The sequence below is a fragment of the Leptonotus elevatus genome, chromosome 11 (genome assembly GCF_054856555.1).
Source record: "Leptonotus elevatus isolate MCC_2025b chromosome 11, RoL_Lele_1.0, whole genome shotgun sequence".
NCBI lineage: Eukaryota > Metazoa > Chordata > Actinopteri > Syngnathiformes > Syngnathidae > Leptonotus > Leptonotus elevatus.
Genome location: NC_141249.1, coordinates 7,316,688 through 7,336,526, shown reverse-complemented (window position 1 = coordinate 7,336,526; position 19,839 = coordinate 7,316,688). Strand labels below are relative to the sequence as shown.

Sequence of the window (19,839 nt, the reverse complement as noted above, 5' to 3'; positions counted from 1 at the left end):
TGTTTTGATGCTCTCATCTACTTAACCAGGTGGATATGATTTAGTTATTGTATTGTAAAGTACTTTGAGTGGTCTGCAGACAAAGAAATTGCTATTAATGCACACAATGCACTTGCATACCGGTACTATTACAACCATTACAAAATTTATGTATTTGTTTTAGCTGCAGCAAGAATTATTTTTATTTTTTTACAGACACTATCTTTCAAAATATCGGCAATCAGAACCAGGGTAAGGGTTCCTAATAGCCTTCTATGTACGATTTTATCAACCTAAAAGCCTGATAGGCACATCTTTATTGATTAGACAGATCAAATCAAAGGGCAGGGTGCATGCACTATGGATTGGTGCTGATGGTCATATAGCGGTGTCTTCTACTTGGGGCTTCAACACCTGCTGTGCATGATCCAAACAACTTCCTTTCAGCTGTCTTTTTGCCCTTCTTGTTGACAACTCCCCATACTAAACACTAACTAACCTCCGGCCATTCTGTCCAATCCTTTCTTGATACTATTTCCCCTTACTTAGAAAAAAAAAAGACCTTTAACCAATCCCCACAACTTCAATATAATATAGTGCATTGCTTCCAACTATACCTCACAAAGCAGCAGATCCGTGATGTGGAAAACCATGCACAGGGGGAACTTGGCAGTGAAGAGAGTGAGGAACCACTGTGAGGCATACATGTGTGCTTCCAGGTTCAGTACTTGGAAATGGGACCACAGATCGGGGAGCTGTTCCTAGAAAAGAAGACAGTATTGGGGGGGGGGGGGGGGGGGGAGAAGATGGGGGATTTTGTAAACAGGAAAACAAAATTAAGTGGAAACACTATTATGCAATAGAGGACCCCTGCTATTTGTACAGGAGAGTGACCGGGCCGGCCCGGGGATTGTGGCGGCCGTGGCTCAGGTGAGACGGTCGTTCAGTAACCAGAAGGTCAGCTGTTCGATCCCCGCTCTCCCCAAGTCATGTGCCGTTGTGTCCTCGGGCAAGGCACTTCACACACATTGCCTCCAGTGCTACTCACACTGGTGTTTGGAAGGTGCGAATATTTGGTGGTGGTCGGAGGGGCCGTAGGCGCTCACTGGCAGCCACGCTTCCGTCAGCCTGCCCCAGCCTACTTAAGTATCTTACCGCCACTACAGTGTGAATGTGTGAGTGCATGAAAAACATATCCATTCCATTTTGAAGTGTCTGAGCATCTAGAAAAGCGCTATATAACCCGCTACATTATTATAGCAAAAATTCACGTTTAACTGACGCAAATTATAAATGTGTTGGAAGATTTCTTTATTAACACAAACAATTCTTGAAAAAACAGGGACAAACCTCCATTGAGAGTCTTCCACGAATAAATTCCCCAAAATATTAATAAATGTAAAAAAAATAAAAAAATAAAAGTGAATAGGTACCGAACCCGAGTATGCAAGGTGCCCCTTTATTGCACACAGCAATATGTATTATGTTAAAGGTGACACAGATCAAACCCAGAGGTGGCAAATCCAGGTCCCGAAAGTACAGCTAGCACCTGAGGCTAAAGCCAAACTGTGGCAGGGTTTTTAATTTCTGGACCTGGATTTGCCACCTATGATCAAACCGTGGTATAATGTGTCTGTGACAGGCATTACTTAACCATTAGAATCAATAATTACAGCACATATATCAACATGTTTTACAGCTCTAGGTTTCCGACCAATGCCCATATTGATAACCTATATCTGACATAACCACAATATTCAGAAGAATATTGACTTGACTCTATTGATGCAAGATGAGACAGACTGTATTGTACATTTGAAATTATTTTTCCTAATATGCAGCTCGGAGCTTTGGAGGAGCTTCAAGGGCAAGTCTAAACACAACTAAACAAATAATGCAGTTTTTTTTAAACTGGAAAGGACTGCGCCATATTTTGACAATGCAATGATGACATGTAAAGCGCTCACACATTCACAGGACATTAAAAGCACACAAGAAATGTAGTTGGCTGTCTAATGTCGCAGGTTGATTAGGCCTGTCAGACACCCAATCAAATGTCTCATAAAAACTCAGTTTTCCTTAATATTGTATGTCACCTTTAAAAAAGAAACTTTTCTGACAGCGTAAATTGAAACTGAACATTAGTTGCAATGCTACATTAGAATCGTTGATAGTATTAGAAGATAGATTTGAATCGCTCATAAACCTCTTAATTCAATTGAGCCAGTGAGGTTTAATCAATTACAATCATATGTAACTTGTACATAATAGGGATGGGCGAGTACCGATACTAGGTATTGGGCCAACACCCGGATTTATTTTAAGGTATAGGTACTCACGATCGTATATCGGCCTCAACAAAGGGTGCCAGTAGCAGTATTGGCTGCTTTCTTGTGGACATTTTACGATCAGGAACATAAGGCACACATATCTGACAGATGCCCATTAAGAATGGTTTATTTAAATTAAGTCATTCAATTTTATTGAAAAATTGTGTTGTGATATATAGGTCTTTCTTTAAAATGATCTGTCATTGTTTTTTTTGGAAACTTTATGTAAGCTAAGAAATAATATTTTTTTTAAAAAGTGCTTGTGGTATCGGTACTTAGTATCAGGATCTGTGTTTTTGGAGAAAATAAAAGGTTATACCAAACATCCTTTTAACTGGCCTGCAAGTCTCTTCTTTGGAACACACAGTACTAATTTAATACGTTCCAAATCATTACGCATATATCAAACTAAATTGATAAATTAAAATGACCTCAGGAGGTTGTTCCACATTACTTAGCAAGTCAGATTTGATGCATAACAGGAGAAAAGTGTTTAATAGTCCAATGATTTATGAAAGGCAGGAAAACAGACATTTCCCCAAAAAAATCATTGCACTGTTAAATAACTGGTGTGTGACTCAGACAGTAAACGGGTTCGTTCTGATCAAGGCATAAAAAGGAATGTTTTTGTCAGGCATCGTATTAAGAGAGCAGCTGTATAAAAATAAAAAAAATCCACTGATGAGCAGCAAGCAGGTATTTGAAGCAGCTGGTGCCTCTGCAGACAGGCAGCAACTAACCATGGGCTTACAATTTCAATGGATGTGAGTGTTGTTAGGGTAGTATCAAAGAGTGGCCCAATGATAAATTAGGTTCTATGGCAAAGATGTCTCAAGGTCAAAATAGCAATTTTGATTTATTTTTTATTGAAAAATGACTGATTTTGTTGAGAGGTTTTTGCAAACTATTTGTAGTGGCTGTGTCCATTTTAAAGCCACTGAAGGTGCAATAGACATTTGAAGTGTTTGACGCGCTTGATCGCTTTGTTGTAAAAACAAGTCTTTGAATTGATTTACTCACGTAAGCTTCAAGTGTTACAAAGTACATTCTAATCTTGCCAGCCATAAGCACAATGTGCCCAACTCCCAGCGACCTTAACAGCCGTCTAAAAACTGTATTGCGCCAAGTCTAATTACACACCTGTCCCTGATGAGCACCTGTTGGCTTAAATAGGCTTAAGTAGGAAACAAGGATGACACCTAATGGCCATCTTGGTGACCCGCATGCTACAACACGAAATGGCTCCTACACAATTTTTAGTTGAATTGTTGCACATAAAAATTTGGAAGACTATACTTCGAGTAATTTAACTCATTCACTGCCATTGACGGTTATAGATGTCAAAAATGTATTTGAACTATTTCTATTACTATCTATTTTATTCCACTTTTGTTAACGAGAGTATAAAAACATAAAAAATTTTTTTTTTAGAAATACAGATATAAAATGTGTGATTAATCGTGAATTAACTATTGAAGTCATGCGATTAATTACAATTAAAATTTTTAATCGCCTGACGAGTCTTAAAGATTATTCAAAATTCGGCGATTCATTTTTTTAATCGTAATTAATCGAATGACTTCACTAGTTGACTCACATTTAATCACAAATTTTATATCTGTTCTAAATGTACAATAACCAAATATAGTTCTTGATACTCTTATTAACAAAAGTAGAAAACATGTTAAACTAAAAGAAATAGTTCAAATAATTTTTTTACGTCTATAGCCGTCAATGGCAGTGAATGAGTTCAAATGTGATTATAACATTATTCACTGTAAATCACAATTTCTATTAAGGGAAATGAAGAAAAACAGGACGTGCCTAATAATCTGGTGGTAGCTGTACATGTTCCTGCAGCGTATTTAAACATGAAATATGAAGAAATTACATATTAATAAACACTATTATTATAATCATAGTGTGGTGCATTGTTTCACTTTCTGGCATTTATTGAAATTCTCATTTCGTTCCGTTTTTGCCAGGAGGCGCTAAATTAACATACAATGCAATATAGAAATCTAAATTTATAGTCAAACCCTCATTACATGCAAATGTCATTCACTCAATGTAGTCAGGCAATAAATATTACCAAGCATTAATTCAGACTGTAGATTCCAATCATGTAGAAAAGATTGCATCTCTCTGTACCTGCATGAGCTTCTCCAGCTGATAGAACTTGCAGTGAAGATCTTCAAAGTTGTTTTTGTAGAGCGCTCTCAGGCCATATTCGAACATGATTTTCACCAACACACAAAAGGCTTGTTCCTCAGGCATCTGAAACAACAGTAACTATAAATACTTTTTTGAAATATGATATGTGTGTCTGTATCAAAAAATGTTTATCACACAAGGTTCCCAGATTTTGAGGGTTGATTTTTACTGACATGACAATTTGGGGCTTAATATGAAGAATGGAAGAAAAAAACTTGTTATAATATTACATCTGACTTGAAATAAAGACGAAGCAATGTGAAAATACGAGTTCTGGTGAATCTCATGAGAATGTGCAGTCTCACACAAAAGCACTCTCTCTTTGCCCTTAAACACATGCACGCACGCGTGCACGCGCGCATAGGCCATGAGGTGGCATTTTATCTGTGACAGTTTGTGTTTGGGGCTGAATGTGCTGCGGGTGAACCTGAGCGCTTATTAATATTCTTGACATCTTCTCTATAACCTCTGCTTCTTCCTTCCCTTTAACCTACCTGCTTTCTTTCGACCCAATCTGTGTCCTAACTTTCCACTCTTGCTCCATTTCTCCATGCGTATTTGCCGTCTTCTGCACCTGCCGACTTTCCTTTGATAGCTCACTAGCATGACTTCATCTCCGCACTTATTGTCCAACTGTCTCTCCTCACTGTGCCTCCTGCAGACCTCTCCCGTCTCTCACACCCTTTGTCATCTTTAACCTTGGCTGCTCATGCTATTTGGACTTCAACCAGACTTCCACGTTTTCATCAATCTAAGATCGCTGTCGTGTATGCTGAACTCCTCCATGTGTCTTCACTGGTTAGTTATTCTATTAACTCATTCACTGCCATTGACAGCGATAGATGTCAAAAATTTATTTGAACTATTTCTATTAGTTTAACATTTTTTTCCCATTTTTGTTAACAAGAGTATGAAAGCCTAGAATTTTTTTCTACATTTAGAACAGATATAAAATTTGTGATTAATCGTGAGTTAACTAGTGAAGTCATGCAATTAATTACGATTAAAAATTTTAATCGCCTGATGCCCCTAATTTTTTAGTAATCTTTTCTCTTTTTTAATCTTTTATTTTTATTTTTTAAAGAAAAGATTACTAAAAATTAGGGGCATCAGGCGATTAAATTTTTTAATCGTAATTAATTGCATGACTTCACTAGTTAACTCACGATTAATCACAAATTTTATATCTGTTCTAAATGTAGAAAAAAAATTCTAGGCTTTCATACTCTTGTTAACAAAAATGGGAAAAAATGTTAAACTAATAGAAATAGTTCAAATGAATTTTTGACGTCTATAGCCATCGATGGCAGTGAATGAGTTAAAAACATGCACAAAATGATACATGATTTTTTTGGTTTCTTTGAGAGAAAACTGTTTTGATTTACCGTCAAAAAGAAGATGAGAAAAAGTTGTGAGTGCATTCAAAGAAAATCAAGAAGTTTATTTATACAATTCCCAGTTTATATTATGAACAGTAGGGGTTACTGGGGGTTACTTTAAATGATGACACGTATGTGCTGACTCCCATTTTACTTTAGTTAGAATGTGATTGCTTAATTCTGAACATATTCACATCCCCAATTAAAAGAGGGTGTCAAATCGCAATAGCATTTAAAAAAAATTAGTTGTAGGGATGGTAGGGTACATTAACGGTGGAAAATGTTTTGAAATGATTTATTTTAGTCACTCTCTTTCTCTCAGTGTACAAGAACAAAATGTGTTTATTATTTGTCAGTGTTAAAATTACAATGAACGATTATATTAAAATTAGGGATGGGCGAGTAACGATACTAGGTATCGGTATCTGTGCCTATACCAGCCTTATTTCAAGGTATTGGTAGTCGCAACAGAAGCCGATACCAGTATCATTCAGGACCTAGAAATGAGAATAATACAATATTTGGTATCGGTATCGGCGACTACTCAAGAGGCGAGTACTCTCAGCATCGAACCTCCCTAGTAAAAATACGTACATGTTTAAATGTTTACTTACATGCAGCAGCAGAACAGCTGCAAGGAATGACTGACCCTGGCAGTAACCAATTTCCTCATCGTAGACAGCATAGGCCTTGAAGAGAGAGAAGAAAAAGAAATTAAGAATAATATAACAAACCAATTTCAACATTGAATAACTTAACATTGAATATAGACAGAATACCATATTTTTTAGTATCAGATTTTTTGTCACTAACAAGACTTTGTTTATTTGTTTTTACCTTAAAAAATACCAAATATTACCTAATTAAAAAATAAAAATTCCGTTAGGCTTTCTGTTTTATTTTAAGCGTGTATGTGTGAGTATTACGGTATCTAGACTAAAGACGAGGGAAATTAACTCATTCACTGCCATCGATGGCTATAGACGTCAAAAATTAATTTGAACTATTTCTATTAGTTTCACATTTTCCCCACTTTTGTTAAGAAGAGTATGAAAACCTATAATTTTTTTATTGTATGTTTAGAACAGATATTTTTTAATTTTTAACAATCTTTTCTTTTCTTTTTAATTTGAGGCATCAGACGATTACATTTTTTAATTGTAATTAATCACATGACTTCACTAGTTAACTCACGATTAATGACAAATTTTATATCTGTTCTAAATGTACAATCATTTTCATACTCTTGTTAACAAAAGTGGAAAAAAACGTGAAACTAATAGAAATAGTTCAAATGAATTTTTGACGTCTATAGCCGTCAATGGCAGTGAATGAGTTAATAAGGTACTATTACATATCACGTACCAGTAATTACATAAAATACAGTTTCAAGGAAAACAAAAACTATGCAATTATTTTTGACATTAAAATGTTTAATCGAAAATGAAAACATTAAACATTTTGAAATATACAGCACACTATCATTTATTTTGGATCTATATGTCCAATGCTGAGTTCATGACTGAATCAACAGTCAGATCCCCTTTCTTGAAAATGAATGTAAAAACATGTGGTTTGATGTGCAGGTAGTGGTGACGTGGAACTGCCTGGACTATAATCTCCATGTTGACATGCTTGATGGAGTGTGGTATTCACACATTCCCAACTCAGCAAGGTGACATGACGGTTGACAGATGGATGGGGGAGGTCCTGGTGGGAGAAATCTAAATTTGTTAGCCTGAGTACATAACAGGCTCAGCAGGCTCGAGTATTAGCATCTATTGTAAACCAGACACACCTATTTCAATACAATTACGATGTTGTTGTTTTTAAACTGCCTGCATCCATCTTGAAGTCCTATCCATGTAAATGTTTTAGATATTCATCAAAATCATTCCACAAAACTGAACAGGTGTGAAGAATTGAAGTGAGAATACATATTTTCCTTTTTCTTAAAAAGTCACGGTCAAATTTTCAACGCGATAATGATCTCTGCACGATCACTGGTGCTTGTACAGGTTAGGTGGCAGCGGGACTGAATGGAATATTAACAAAATGAAGCAGACTGTCACCAGAAAAGTTCACACGGCTCAATTGACCTTTCTTGGAGAATAAAGGTTAGAAAATTAAAGCCTCCACGAAGATTACAGAGTAGATTGGTGTGTAGATGAATGCACAATGGGTCCCGGATCCTCTGTGCTGTAACCCACTCATGCCTCAAGATCCAGCCAACCTTATCAGCAGCAAATCTACATGAATTTGCATACAAATGAAGGCTAGCTCACCACTGACCTACTTGGGTTCACACCGGATGTAAACCTACCCTGGCTAAAAAACAAAGGTGTGACCATTTAGTCAATCATTCAAGAACTACATTTGACTTCTAGCATACACTTATATATAACTTGGGAGTTATGAGGAGTGGATTTGTAATAGTGTTATTATTTATATACTGTATGCTTGATTCAGATCTGTTTTTACCATATGTGCAATTTCACAGTCTTAAATCCCCAGATAGGGTCTTTCAAGCCATTTCAAAGTCGGTATTCAAAACTACATTTATAAAGGTTGAGAATTGCGCAATCCGTTTTTTGACAGTCTAGCTTTTAGACAAAATTTCACATTTTACTCTTACCTTGCAGATCTTGTAGAGTGAATCCTGTCCATCGCCGTCAGAGTCCTTGAAGTAGTCATGTGCAGGGAAGGTACGGTGGATGTCCCGAGTGATCACTCCCTCCTGAGCTGAATCCTGAAATGTGTACACAGTACAACATTACACAACGTGTCACAAAACCTGAAAGCAAAGCTACAGTTGAATGTATTGGACATGTACTAAACACTAGGGGTGTCCCCGATACAACTTTTTCACTTCCGATACGATACCGATATCGCAGCCAAGAGTACTGTCTGATAGAGATATCCATTTGATGATACATGCTTTTATTTTTTGGGGGGGTTATGAAATGTTAGAAGAGACTTGATCAAGTGGTACTATTCAAACAAAGAATAATAATCAGCAACAGAATGTATGAGAAAATATGACCCATTTATTCCAAACATTTGGGTTACATAAATTCAACCTGAAACATGAAAACATTTTTGAGGTGCAAAATAAAAATGCAAGTTTACTTCAGTACATTCAGAATCCATTTTTTTCCATTCTGTATATGGTGGGAATAACAGAGGGCGGGACAAAAAAATTACCTGCTGGACAGAAGAGCAGGAGCAGAATCTGGAATGGACTGCTTGTATAAGAGTGCTAATATTGGAGAATTTGGATGTAGACCAACATAATTCGATACTGTTTTTTGTGTGTGTCTGATATACGACCAATATCCAATATCATTAGCCTGGTTTACATAGAGCCATGTATTCTGATTAGAATAAGTCCGGCGAAACGGAATAAAAATGCTCCATATAAACCCCTCAATCGGAATGAAAAGGCTGAATCCGAATGGAATTTCATTCGGAATCACAGGGGTGGTAAATTGCTTTTGTCAATCCAAACGAGCGTCATGTATACACTTCATTCGGAATGGCGAGGCTGCGTCCGGCATGCGCGTGCTCTGTCTTGACGTAAATGCGTCTTGACGTCATCGTTTCCACCCACTAAAATGGCGGCGTCTCCCCAGAGCTTGACTGCGAGGGGAGAACTTGTTTTTAAGTACTTGAAACTTGTTTTTTTATCAAGATGTTGCTTCAATAAAAGTGTTAACACTATCACGACTACTGTGCTAAATGACGAATGAAGTCCATCTTTATAAATCACGTGATCGATGTCCGTGCGTCTTGCGGCTGATCTGATTAAACGGGGGAGCATATAAACGGCAGATCGGAATGGATCACGTCACATGTAAACCGGTGATCAGAGATCTTCATTCATAATGATTTCAATCGGAATGACTAAAAAGACACTCTCTCTCTCTCTCACTCACTCTCTCCCTTTTTCTCTGGAAAATAAACAGATTTTTTTTTTTAAAGCACTATAATGCAACATCTGCTTCATTCACAATACTAACAAAAAATTTGTTTTTCCCCCCCTTGGCCCACACACTTCCAGTACAAAGTTTGAAATATGTTTGATCCTTTTTCAATTCAGTGAAACAAAAAACCTAGTTATAATCTCGTTTATGCATTTGCTGTTTCCAAGCCTCAGCCACACTGAGTATCTGACACACCTACAGACACAAACATTACTACAGTGCACTTCTCACTCTTCAACACAACAATCGAAACACAGTTTTTACTGTCATTGCCTTTCATGAAACCTAAAACCTCTCTGTAAGCTGCTGCTGAACAACTCTCAGCCCGAATGGCCATAATGTGTGTATCAGAGAGAAAATGGAGGCCACGAATATCAGAAAACAGAGGTATGAAGCAGAAATGCCATCTTCATTCCCAAAAAAAAAAATGCTGCAATGATCTTACAGGAAGGCGTGATCCTACTTGTGCAGTCATCTATCCTGATCCCTCTACCTTCAATCGACTTCATTTCACTCGCTTTTCGTTTGAAACTGCAGCAAGTCTCCTTGTTTAAAGTTCAAGGTTCTTGCCATCAATTTTCTGTGGATTTGGGCTGCCCACGTCCGTCTCATCACAAAATCACAAAGTGACTAGATGATGCTGCAGTCAGTCGGGCCTCTGTTGGAGCCGTACCATCTGTTGCAGGACCCACTGAAGATATTTATTTATCACTCTGGCTGTACTGTATGTCTAGAGTCATTGAAATGCTGCATCATTAATGTTTTGTTACAGCGTGGCGGGAAAACAAGCTGCTCGTGCTTTCTCACAAACAATGAACAGAAATATATCTTGTCATCGGAAAGGATCGTTATTTTGAAATACACGGAAAGGATGATCGCCTCACAGTTGCGAGGTTTTGTGTTTGAATCTCAGCTGTCGAATTAAAAGACATTTCATTCACATGCCATTTGGTTTCTACACCAAATAATGCGTGCCATGTTTTAATAAGACTTGCATCATGGAGGTGGTCCTTTTGTGCATTTTGGGTTACAGATGACTATAACAGCTAGAAATCATTATGTTTGTTATCCCACACAAACAACTTTGTATGGATGAAAGCAGTATAGCGTGCAATTGTAATGCTATTTTTAACCTCACAGAATTATCTAATTCCCTTAATGAGATTCCTAAATAACATTTGAAGAAGCTACACAGAATAACATTATTGTACAAAAATAACAGTGAATATTCATCTGGTAAAAAATGCCTCAACTAAGACACATGAGAAAGAAGATTACATTTAAATGTAAAGAGCATGCTTTACAAAATATGGCTCAGCACATTTGGAAGTGAAAAGTAGAAAATGTAGGTGTACACTGTAAATCAACATGCTAATTAAATATTCACATTTCTACTCATTTTCAAAAAACGGCAAATTTACTGGTCATACATGCACAAGTAGATGACACATTTCTAATTTAGAGGCAAAATACCAATTAGGGGCAGTCTGAAGCCTTGCCGCATTTCAAAAACATGGATACTAAATACTTGGGATGTTCAATATCACTTTTTTTCATACCGATACCAGTACGAGTAGTCAACTCTTGAGTAGTCACCTATAACGATACCAAGTACTGATACCACTAGTAGTTTTGTTCTATAACATTTCTAAAAATAAAACCACGGCAGATGATTTTAAAGAATGGTCTATCCTAACATAGCATTTAATTTCCCCTTAAAATTGCATGAAATTAATGGCAATTTTCTATTCTCTAATTTCTAGTTCCTGATTGTAAAAAAAAACAAAACAGCCACAAGAGGGCAACCTATACTGATATCTAGGGATGGTTCCAATAGCAGGCATCAGTATCGGGCTAATACCTGGCCTTATTTCACGGAATCTGTACTCATAATGTCACAAGTCTCTTGTGGACGTTTTACGAACAGGAATTAAATTTAGAAGAACAGAAAATTGCCATTAATATCATGCAATTTTAAGGAAATATGCTCTACTGGAATTTATAGGTATTTCTTTAAAATGATTGTTTATTGTTTTTTGGGAGAAATGTTCTAATGGTATTGGTATGTGGTATCGGCATCGTTGACTACACAAGAGTTGAGTACTTGCACCAGTATCTGTATCAAACATCCTTACTGGTATCAGTTGTTGTTGTGAGTACCGATACATTGAACTAAGGCATGGTATGGGCCCGATACCGACACCTGCTACTGCTACACACACATCTCCATTAAACACAGAAAATACCAGAAAAATACACATTATAAATATATATTTTATTGATATTGAATTTCTTTCATGTTTATTAGCATATTTGGTATTGGAATAAATGTAATTCAATTAATATGCTACTTGGATTATATGACTGATTAAATTTTTTAACAAGTAAATAGCAACTGTATTGGAAATCAAGAAGAAGAAAAAAATCAAGTTGTGTATTTCTAAACTCCTTGAGTTTACTTTATTTAATTAACTAATAATTTAATGGAGATAGTTACTTATTTAGTGCTGCCGTTAAAATGCCCTGCATTTACTGGACAGGGTTCCAAAAGGCAGCTTCTGAAGTATTCTGACCTTTTGAATGTGTACAAGTACATTAGCGCTTGACTGCTCATGTCAGTGTGTCCAAAGATTTATTTATAAAAAAATAAAATAAAATAAAAACTCTACGGCGATCACAGTTGGACCTCGTTTAGAGATGTCCACATTATACAATAAATATGCACGATCCTTTAAATAAACCATTTCAACGCTGAACTGGACAGAGAGTACAAAACCTCAAAGTGTTTTCGCATATTAACTACTTGCTAGCCTCCAACTGCGAGGGTCTAAATGCCACAGAAAATCATGCTGAAATGGAATTTTAAAAGAAAGGCACATGTCAATAAAAGTGAGTGGCAGAAAACAGAGCTTTTAAAACTACAACTCGATTCTTCACTAAATGCAAATCAACGTTATGGCATAATACTGAAGAAAGACCCATCTTGTCTACTCTATTTTACTAAACAAATTTATTGTCATAAAAGCTAACGTTAACATCAATTTCAAAACAAAAATGCCACATTTTTCAGGTCCCCTTTGTAATCAATACAAGAGATCCCGGGTTTAAATCCCTGATAAGCCCTCAACTAATGTGACGACTCTTGTACACATCGCCGCTAACATTAAAAACAACAGGTGACTGTAAACATAAGTGGTGATTTAATTAGGAATGTCGCAGGATTGCGTAACAAAAGATGCCAAAACAAAGGAAATATAACCAAAATATAATGAGCTCCGAGCAAAGCTCTCAACAAGCTAACAACAGGAAATAACAGTCTGCCTTTGAATCGAAGTTTATACCAAACAATGCAAAATACTACACTGTTTAGAAGACAATTTTTCATAAATATAATATACAAGTACTGTTTGCTGAAAACTGAACTTTTTGTCTGTCCTCCTTTAAACCTTTAACAGTAAAATCCCTCTATCGCAGTCTTCGGGTTTGCGGTCCCAGTAATTTATGTTTTCTTTTTAGTCTTATTAATTTTGTATTTTACGGTGTTTTGACTTTAAATCCCATGCGTCACGATAAAATACCCATATCTACTGATTCATCGTTACTTTTATCCTGTTAAATTTGTGTCCAGGTCGTCGCACTCTCTGCCACTATCATGTCGTTCAGTCTGTAAGCTTTAGCCACTCGAGGGTTAAGTATAGAAACAGGGAATGGTTTCGAGAGAACAGCCGGTTTGTCTTCAGAGTAATGTTGACATGCCCTTGAACTCAGAACCCAAGCATCGACCCGCCTGCTGTGTGTGCCTTTTTGCATTGTATGGAGCTGCCTCACTATCATAGCTCTTCATTCGTGCCTGCGTTTATTTTTAAACTACCTGTATATGCACATACACGCTTGTATAACAAAAAAACAATGAATCGTTACTAATAAGTGATTTTCTAACTAACTCTAGAAAGTGTATGTTTATTAACTTGCTGTGACTTTTGGCCTATCCTATCAAAGCGGGTCATTGGCCTGATTTGTTTGGATGTTGTATGCCTTTCATGGTGCAATGCAATTAAACAATTTTTTTAAACAATACTAATCCTGCTAATGTTTTCCTTCAATGACAAGCAGAATGGCAAGCAGAAAACAAGCAGGCCCTGCACATAATTAATGGGCCTAACAATTTGTGCTTAAAGTCAAAATCACTCCTGAGTTTTTCAGGGAGTGTATTTTAGTGCAAACATCATTTTTACATACAGACCTGTAACATAAGTGCCAATGTTAAGCTCATTCAATGGTCCCTCTTAACTAGAATTCAGCAAATAATAACAAAGCGCAGGGGAGTCAAGGTTGGTTTTATCGCAGGCCACTTGGAAGTTACAGTTGCCCTCAGGGAACTGGTTAGAACTGCGACAAAAAAAGTCACTTTTAAATCTAGATCAGAAAAGTGCAAAACCTAAAAGTTCTTATCTTTTGTTAAACAGGACCCAATTAAAATGTTTCAAAATGAAAGATTAACAGTTTGAATCTTTTCCATTAAAATTACAGTAAGTAATTTAAGTAACTGGAGCTTAGTTGGCGATTGTGTACTTCTAGTTGAACTCTACATGTATGTCATGACTTCACACCAGAGGGGGAAGCGCACTAGTTTTTGAAATATATAAAAGTTTGCCTATCTATGCCAGCGACATATAATGACAGGCAGAATAAATAAATGCTTTTCCATTACATGGCAGAAGGTACAATAAACATGTGCTTTCGCTATTTCATACAACAGAACGGAATAAGTCACCAAACCTTTTGCTTTGTGGTTGATTAAATGGGCCAAGATTTCACACTGAGGAAGTCCATTTGAGAGGAAACTGAGGCAAGATCATTATATTTGAATATTTTTGGTCGGTGGTGTGATGTGTTGATGTGTGTAAAATGAGTGCTTTGCTTGGGAAACACTGATGTAGGTCATTAAAAACATTGTCTTGCGGGGTGTTTTGCTGAGTCCAATTTAAAGAAATGCATGCAATAAAAAAAACATCCATACAGTCAGCATTACTTTATGAGCAACATAATCAATGATAAACATATTTTCTATAATTACCATGAATACATCAATGAGGACTAATAAGAATCTGTTTGACATTGAAAGTCGTAAACACTTTGATTTAATAAACCATGCATGCCTCCGCTAATTAAGAGCCTCATTACTCAAAAACCCCACAAGGAAGTGGAATTGAAACTCTTTCTTCCCCGAGACTGGCTGTTTGTCCAATTTGCTATAACATTAAATCCCCACCTCTAATTCTCTATACCGCTTTCCATACTGCATCCAAATATCGATACCTGACATCTGTAGAATCAATGAGTTTGAGGGAGGAAAATCCCTTTGGATAAAGACAGCACTGTCACAGAAGGATACATTTAACAATTGCTCATTATCGTTGTAGTGTGAAGTGCCGCAGTACAGTACTGCATCTTACTGAGCGCCGTCTCTGATATTTTGGTCATTATATTTTAACACACTTAAGAATAAAGATAAGAAGCATGCACTTATTCCGTCTATGCGCTGTCCAAACATGAATTCTGTGCTGCTCATTTAGATGAATGTGTCAACGTGAAACATGCAAATGCTGAAGCCAGCAGCTCTTTAATCTCTGCAGGGGGGCCGAGGTGTTCAGCAGGAACTGCAGCCTCATCAGCACCATCAATTTTCTGTCACAATTCTCCAGTTCCACCTGCACAATGTGCACTGTTCTACTAACACAAAACAAACGCAATGACAAAGAGTAGTTCAATAAAAACCATGACAAGGCTCTGTATTTTTCTCCTCTCATTTTGGTGCGGAAAATGTCTGGTCATAGATGCACATATCGTATCACAAATCTGCAATTCTTTATGATCCTGTACGCGCTTTGACAAAACAGGTTCAAAGTAGGTGAGCAAAAATTTTGTAATCACAGATTACATTTCGTAGTACAGTTTACAGCAAGAGTAGAGTTGGTTGTGATGCATCATAGTAGTAGTAGTAGTGCATAGTAACTGACAGCAAATACTTTTCCTCTCTCTTCGAGGTTAATACTGTCTTGGAAAGCTCTTTCTTAGATGCAGTTCAGATCTATAATAATGGAAGCTAAAACAATACATTGCTGATTACACTTTGTATGTATTTCATTAAAGGATCACACAACTCAAAAATATTTTTCCTTCATTCTATTAGGCAGTGTGTATGAATATGAAAAAATATAAAAAATAATGGCATCTGATTCTCTGAAAAAATGTTTGGGCTGATCAATTATCAACATAATGACATACTGTACCCTGAATACTGCTACGAAGGACATTTTTTTTCAGTCCACATCATCACTGTGACATATTGAGTGCAATAGCACAGCACTGTTCATTTTGGGCTTGTTTCCTGGTCTATTGTGCTATAAAAATGTCGTAAATGTCGTCAAGTATTGCCATCATCTGGCACTCATAAAGCAGCCAACCAATGTACTCACTGTATGTTCCACCGGTCCATTACGGTGGCATATATACGATGGATTCTTACCAAAATTGATGTGGACATGTTAATCGCAGTCTAAAGATATTACAATATTATTCACGTCGTATGGTTGCCCCTCCTAGGTGGCTCGTAGAGAGAGAAAAATGCGACTATCACCAATATTTATGTGCACATGGATATAAATATCCTAATCATAATCTGAAAATATTACAACGAATCTCGTCATATTTTGGATTATATTTGTGTTGTGAGCGTTAATATACATATGCATGAATGTGGCATTGCAGCTTGTAAGAAAAGATTGATATACACAAATCCAGCAAACATAGTATGTATGTATGATATAAGTCTTGCTAGATTTTGGCCAATCAGTAAAGAGAGACAAAACAAACAACAACAACTCATTCATGTGATACTTTCACAATTTGGACCTTGACACGGAGTATATTTTTGATGGAAGAATAAATTATCTTTAAGAGAAATGTTGTTACTTGTTTGATTGCAAACAGTTCATTTGCATATTTAGACAGGCTATACAGTATATAAAACAAATTTATTAGTAGCAGATGTCATTTTTAGTATATATCGTGGGCCGCTTAAAAATGGATTACAGGCCACAAATGCCACCCGGGCCAGAGTTTGGACACCCCTGCCCTCGAATCTATTGCAGCAGACTACACATGAAATTGAGTGAGGCATGCTAAGCCTATATTCTGAAGCCAGCTGGAGAACAAGCTGAAAGCTGTCACTGTGCAGACACAAGCTGAGAGCTCAGCATCATTACTACTATCACTACCATCCAAAGGACCTTCAATGTGACTGATCCATCCACCGCTGCCACAGGTGATTCAGTGGAGGAGATGCTCAAGGGGATCTAGAGGGCAGTAGGCAGTGTATTTGTTCCATTCTTGGATTGGAGCAAAAGAGTGACAGAAAATCTGCGGCTGTGATTAGAGTAGCCACAAACAAAGCTGATTTAGCCAGAGGCTATCACCATTCCTTTAAGTTAAGCTAAAGAAGTTCCACGTGGAAATTTGGTATGTCATAATCGTTTTGGCCGTGTAGAGAAGGTTATCGTACATATTATTGAGGCCACGTATTGGCAGTATACATACATGCAATGTGCACTAAAATATACATGAAACATAAAAGGTCAGGACTAAAATGGCACCTTGCCTGAAAATACCAGCCTTTGACGCTCAAATGCCAACAAAGCTGAAGCACAGCGCAGAGATGAGCTGGAATACAGTATTGGACACCAGCACAGCGTCTCACCAAAATCTTCATATGACATAATAAATACAAAGGTAATTAATGCAAAACTGCAAGACACCCTCAGCGTGCGAATGTGCGTGCATGTATTATTTCTTCATATTGTGTGCACCCTTTCAGGCATCATCCCCTAGTGGCTTTTAAAGTGATTGACAGAAGGTAGAAAACAAGACAGATGGAAATAAGGAGGGAATGAGAGAAGCGAAGAGTGATGGCTTAGAAGAGACACCCAGAGAATGGCGAGAGGAGATAACACGAGGTGGAGAAGGCAAGCGCTTTACAGAAGAGAGAGAGATAAGTACACAGAGGGGAATCAGAGGCTTCCTCTAATTGTTGCCTGCAGGCATGTTGGGCAGACATACTATTTATTACACGGGCTCTTACGACAGGTAGCTTATTTCACAAACCCAGCTAAAAATAAAAAACTGTTGATATGTCTAAACCTGCTGCCACTCTTAACATCCTTTATATTAGCATTTTATTGGAGTTCTACCAAAATGGTAAAAAAACAAAACATACATTCTTCTCCAAAAGTACTGGAACAGTGAGGGCAATTCATTTTTTTGTCCATTTTTTTTCTTCTCTTTTGATGTTTTCAGTCAACAGCAAAACCACCACTTTATTTTTGAGACACAGAACAAGTATTTACATTTAAGATCTCACCGAACAGTGATACTTTATACACTTACGATAGCATTACCTCTTGTTTTATTTTCTCATATATCATTCAAAAACACAAAATTTTGAACATGGCATGTTTCACTCAAATATAACACGTTTGGTGCAATAACTATTCATTACTAACATTTTAACATCCCAACGGCGTGTTTTTTCTAAGAGTCCTGCCCATACTTGCCAACTTTCACGATTCACTCCTGAATTTCAGCCCTATCTATCGTGTGGTTCCCCTATCAGTCATTTTTGCCGCTAGACACGCCATTTTACAGCAAAGTAAACACTTAACATTTTGGGGAATATTTGACATAGTATCTGGCAACCCTGCCTGCTGCAGGGGTAAATCGAGAATTTTGTGAGTTTCCTGAATGGCCCCACACCTCCCCAAAATGAAGATGGCTCTGTCTAAAGAAGAACAAATAGATTTGGTACTCTTAAGTAAAATTGCGGAAGAATTTAACCTTCGACCTCTTCCTTTGAGTTTTTGCAATGCACATCAAATTATGTATTGAAAATGATGGAAATCATGTTGAAAATATTATTTATCAACATTACAAATATATATATATATATATATATATTTATTTAAAGAAGTATGTGGGTTTTTTTTTACTATGTGCCCAGACTTTATGGACACCCTGTGTTAATCCAGGTCCTTAAAAACAAGTATTATATATATAGGGGTGCCAGGTGATAATTATGACTTCAATAGTTAACTCATGATTAATCGCAACTTTTATTGCTGTTCTAAATGTACAATAAAAAGTTTTCATACTCTTAACATAAAAGTATATATATATTTTTTAACTATTAGAAATATGGCGGCATCTTTTAGTCATTGATACAGTAATTTAATGTACTGCACTGTAAAAAACGAGTGTAATATTGATTTGTTTTGGTCATTTTTCTGCCATTAGATGGGATAATTGCATTTGTAAGACGGTGACAGCTCAGTGCATTTTTCTGTTCATATTAAGACCTATCTAATCCTTAACATGAAGTAACTTGTGAAATTCTGCACATTGTTAAAATTGTAAAATAAAACTTGACCCCAGTCTCCACAAATATATACATTATTATTACTGCAAAATTTTGATGTGGACGTGTCTGCTGCGTTGCGACTGAAATTCCCCCAATACAGGCTTTCCATTCGCGCGTAATTTTTTTTTAGTGGCATTAAAGGAACTTTAAATTGACTCAAAATTAACACACTAATTTTAACACCCCTAATTATATATAAATATTAAATTACTCTCTTCTTCATTCTCATTAATTAACTTTTGTCCCTTTCACGTGAATCAGCTGGGCCCTCCAAATACGAGCCGCCGCTGGAATGCACAGAAGCAAGAGCTCCATCATGTTCATTGGACAATATAACCAGTACATAACTCGCAAGGGGGGGAAGCAGCCCCTGGGAACTGACTGATAAGAGGTGGCACGCTTTGCTAAATCATCAAGATACAACTGATAGACACTGGCTCCAGCTGAACACTCAGCACCAATCAGAAGGGATTCTACTAGCA

General features: G+C 36.8%; 1 protein-coding gene across 2 annotated transcripts in view; it reads right to left on the bottom strand.

Annotated features, from left to right (window-relative positions):
• rabgap1l (RAB GTPase activating protein 1-like) overlaps positions 1-19,839 on the bottom strand; it is a 90,247-nt gene that overhangs the window by 24,572 nt on the left and 45,836 nt on the right. For both annotated transcript variants that reach the window (XM_086089046.1, XM_086089047.1), the window contains exons 14-17: positions 8,538-8,651; positions 6,517-6,591; positions 4,461-4,586; positions 597-740 (exon numbers count right to left, since the gene is read on the bottom strand). In XM_086089046.1, coding sequence (XP_085945172.1) covers positions 597-740; positions 4,461-4,586; positions 6,517-6,591; positions 8,538-8,651 — 459 coding nt within the window. The remainder of the gene's footprint in view (positions 1-596; positions 741-4,460; positions 4,587-6,516; positions 6,592-8,537; positions 8,652-19,839) is intronic.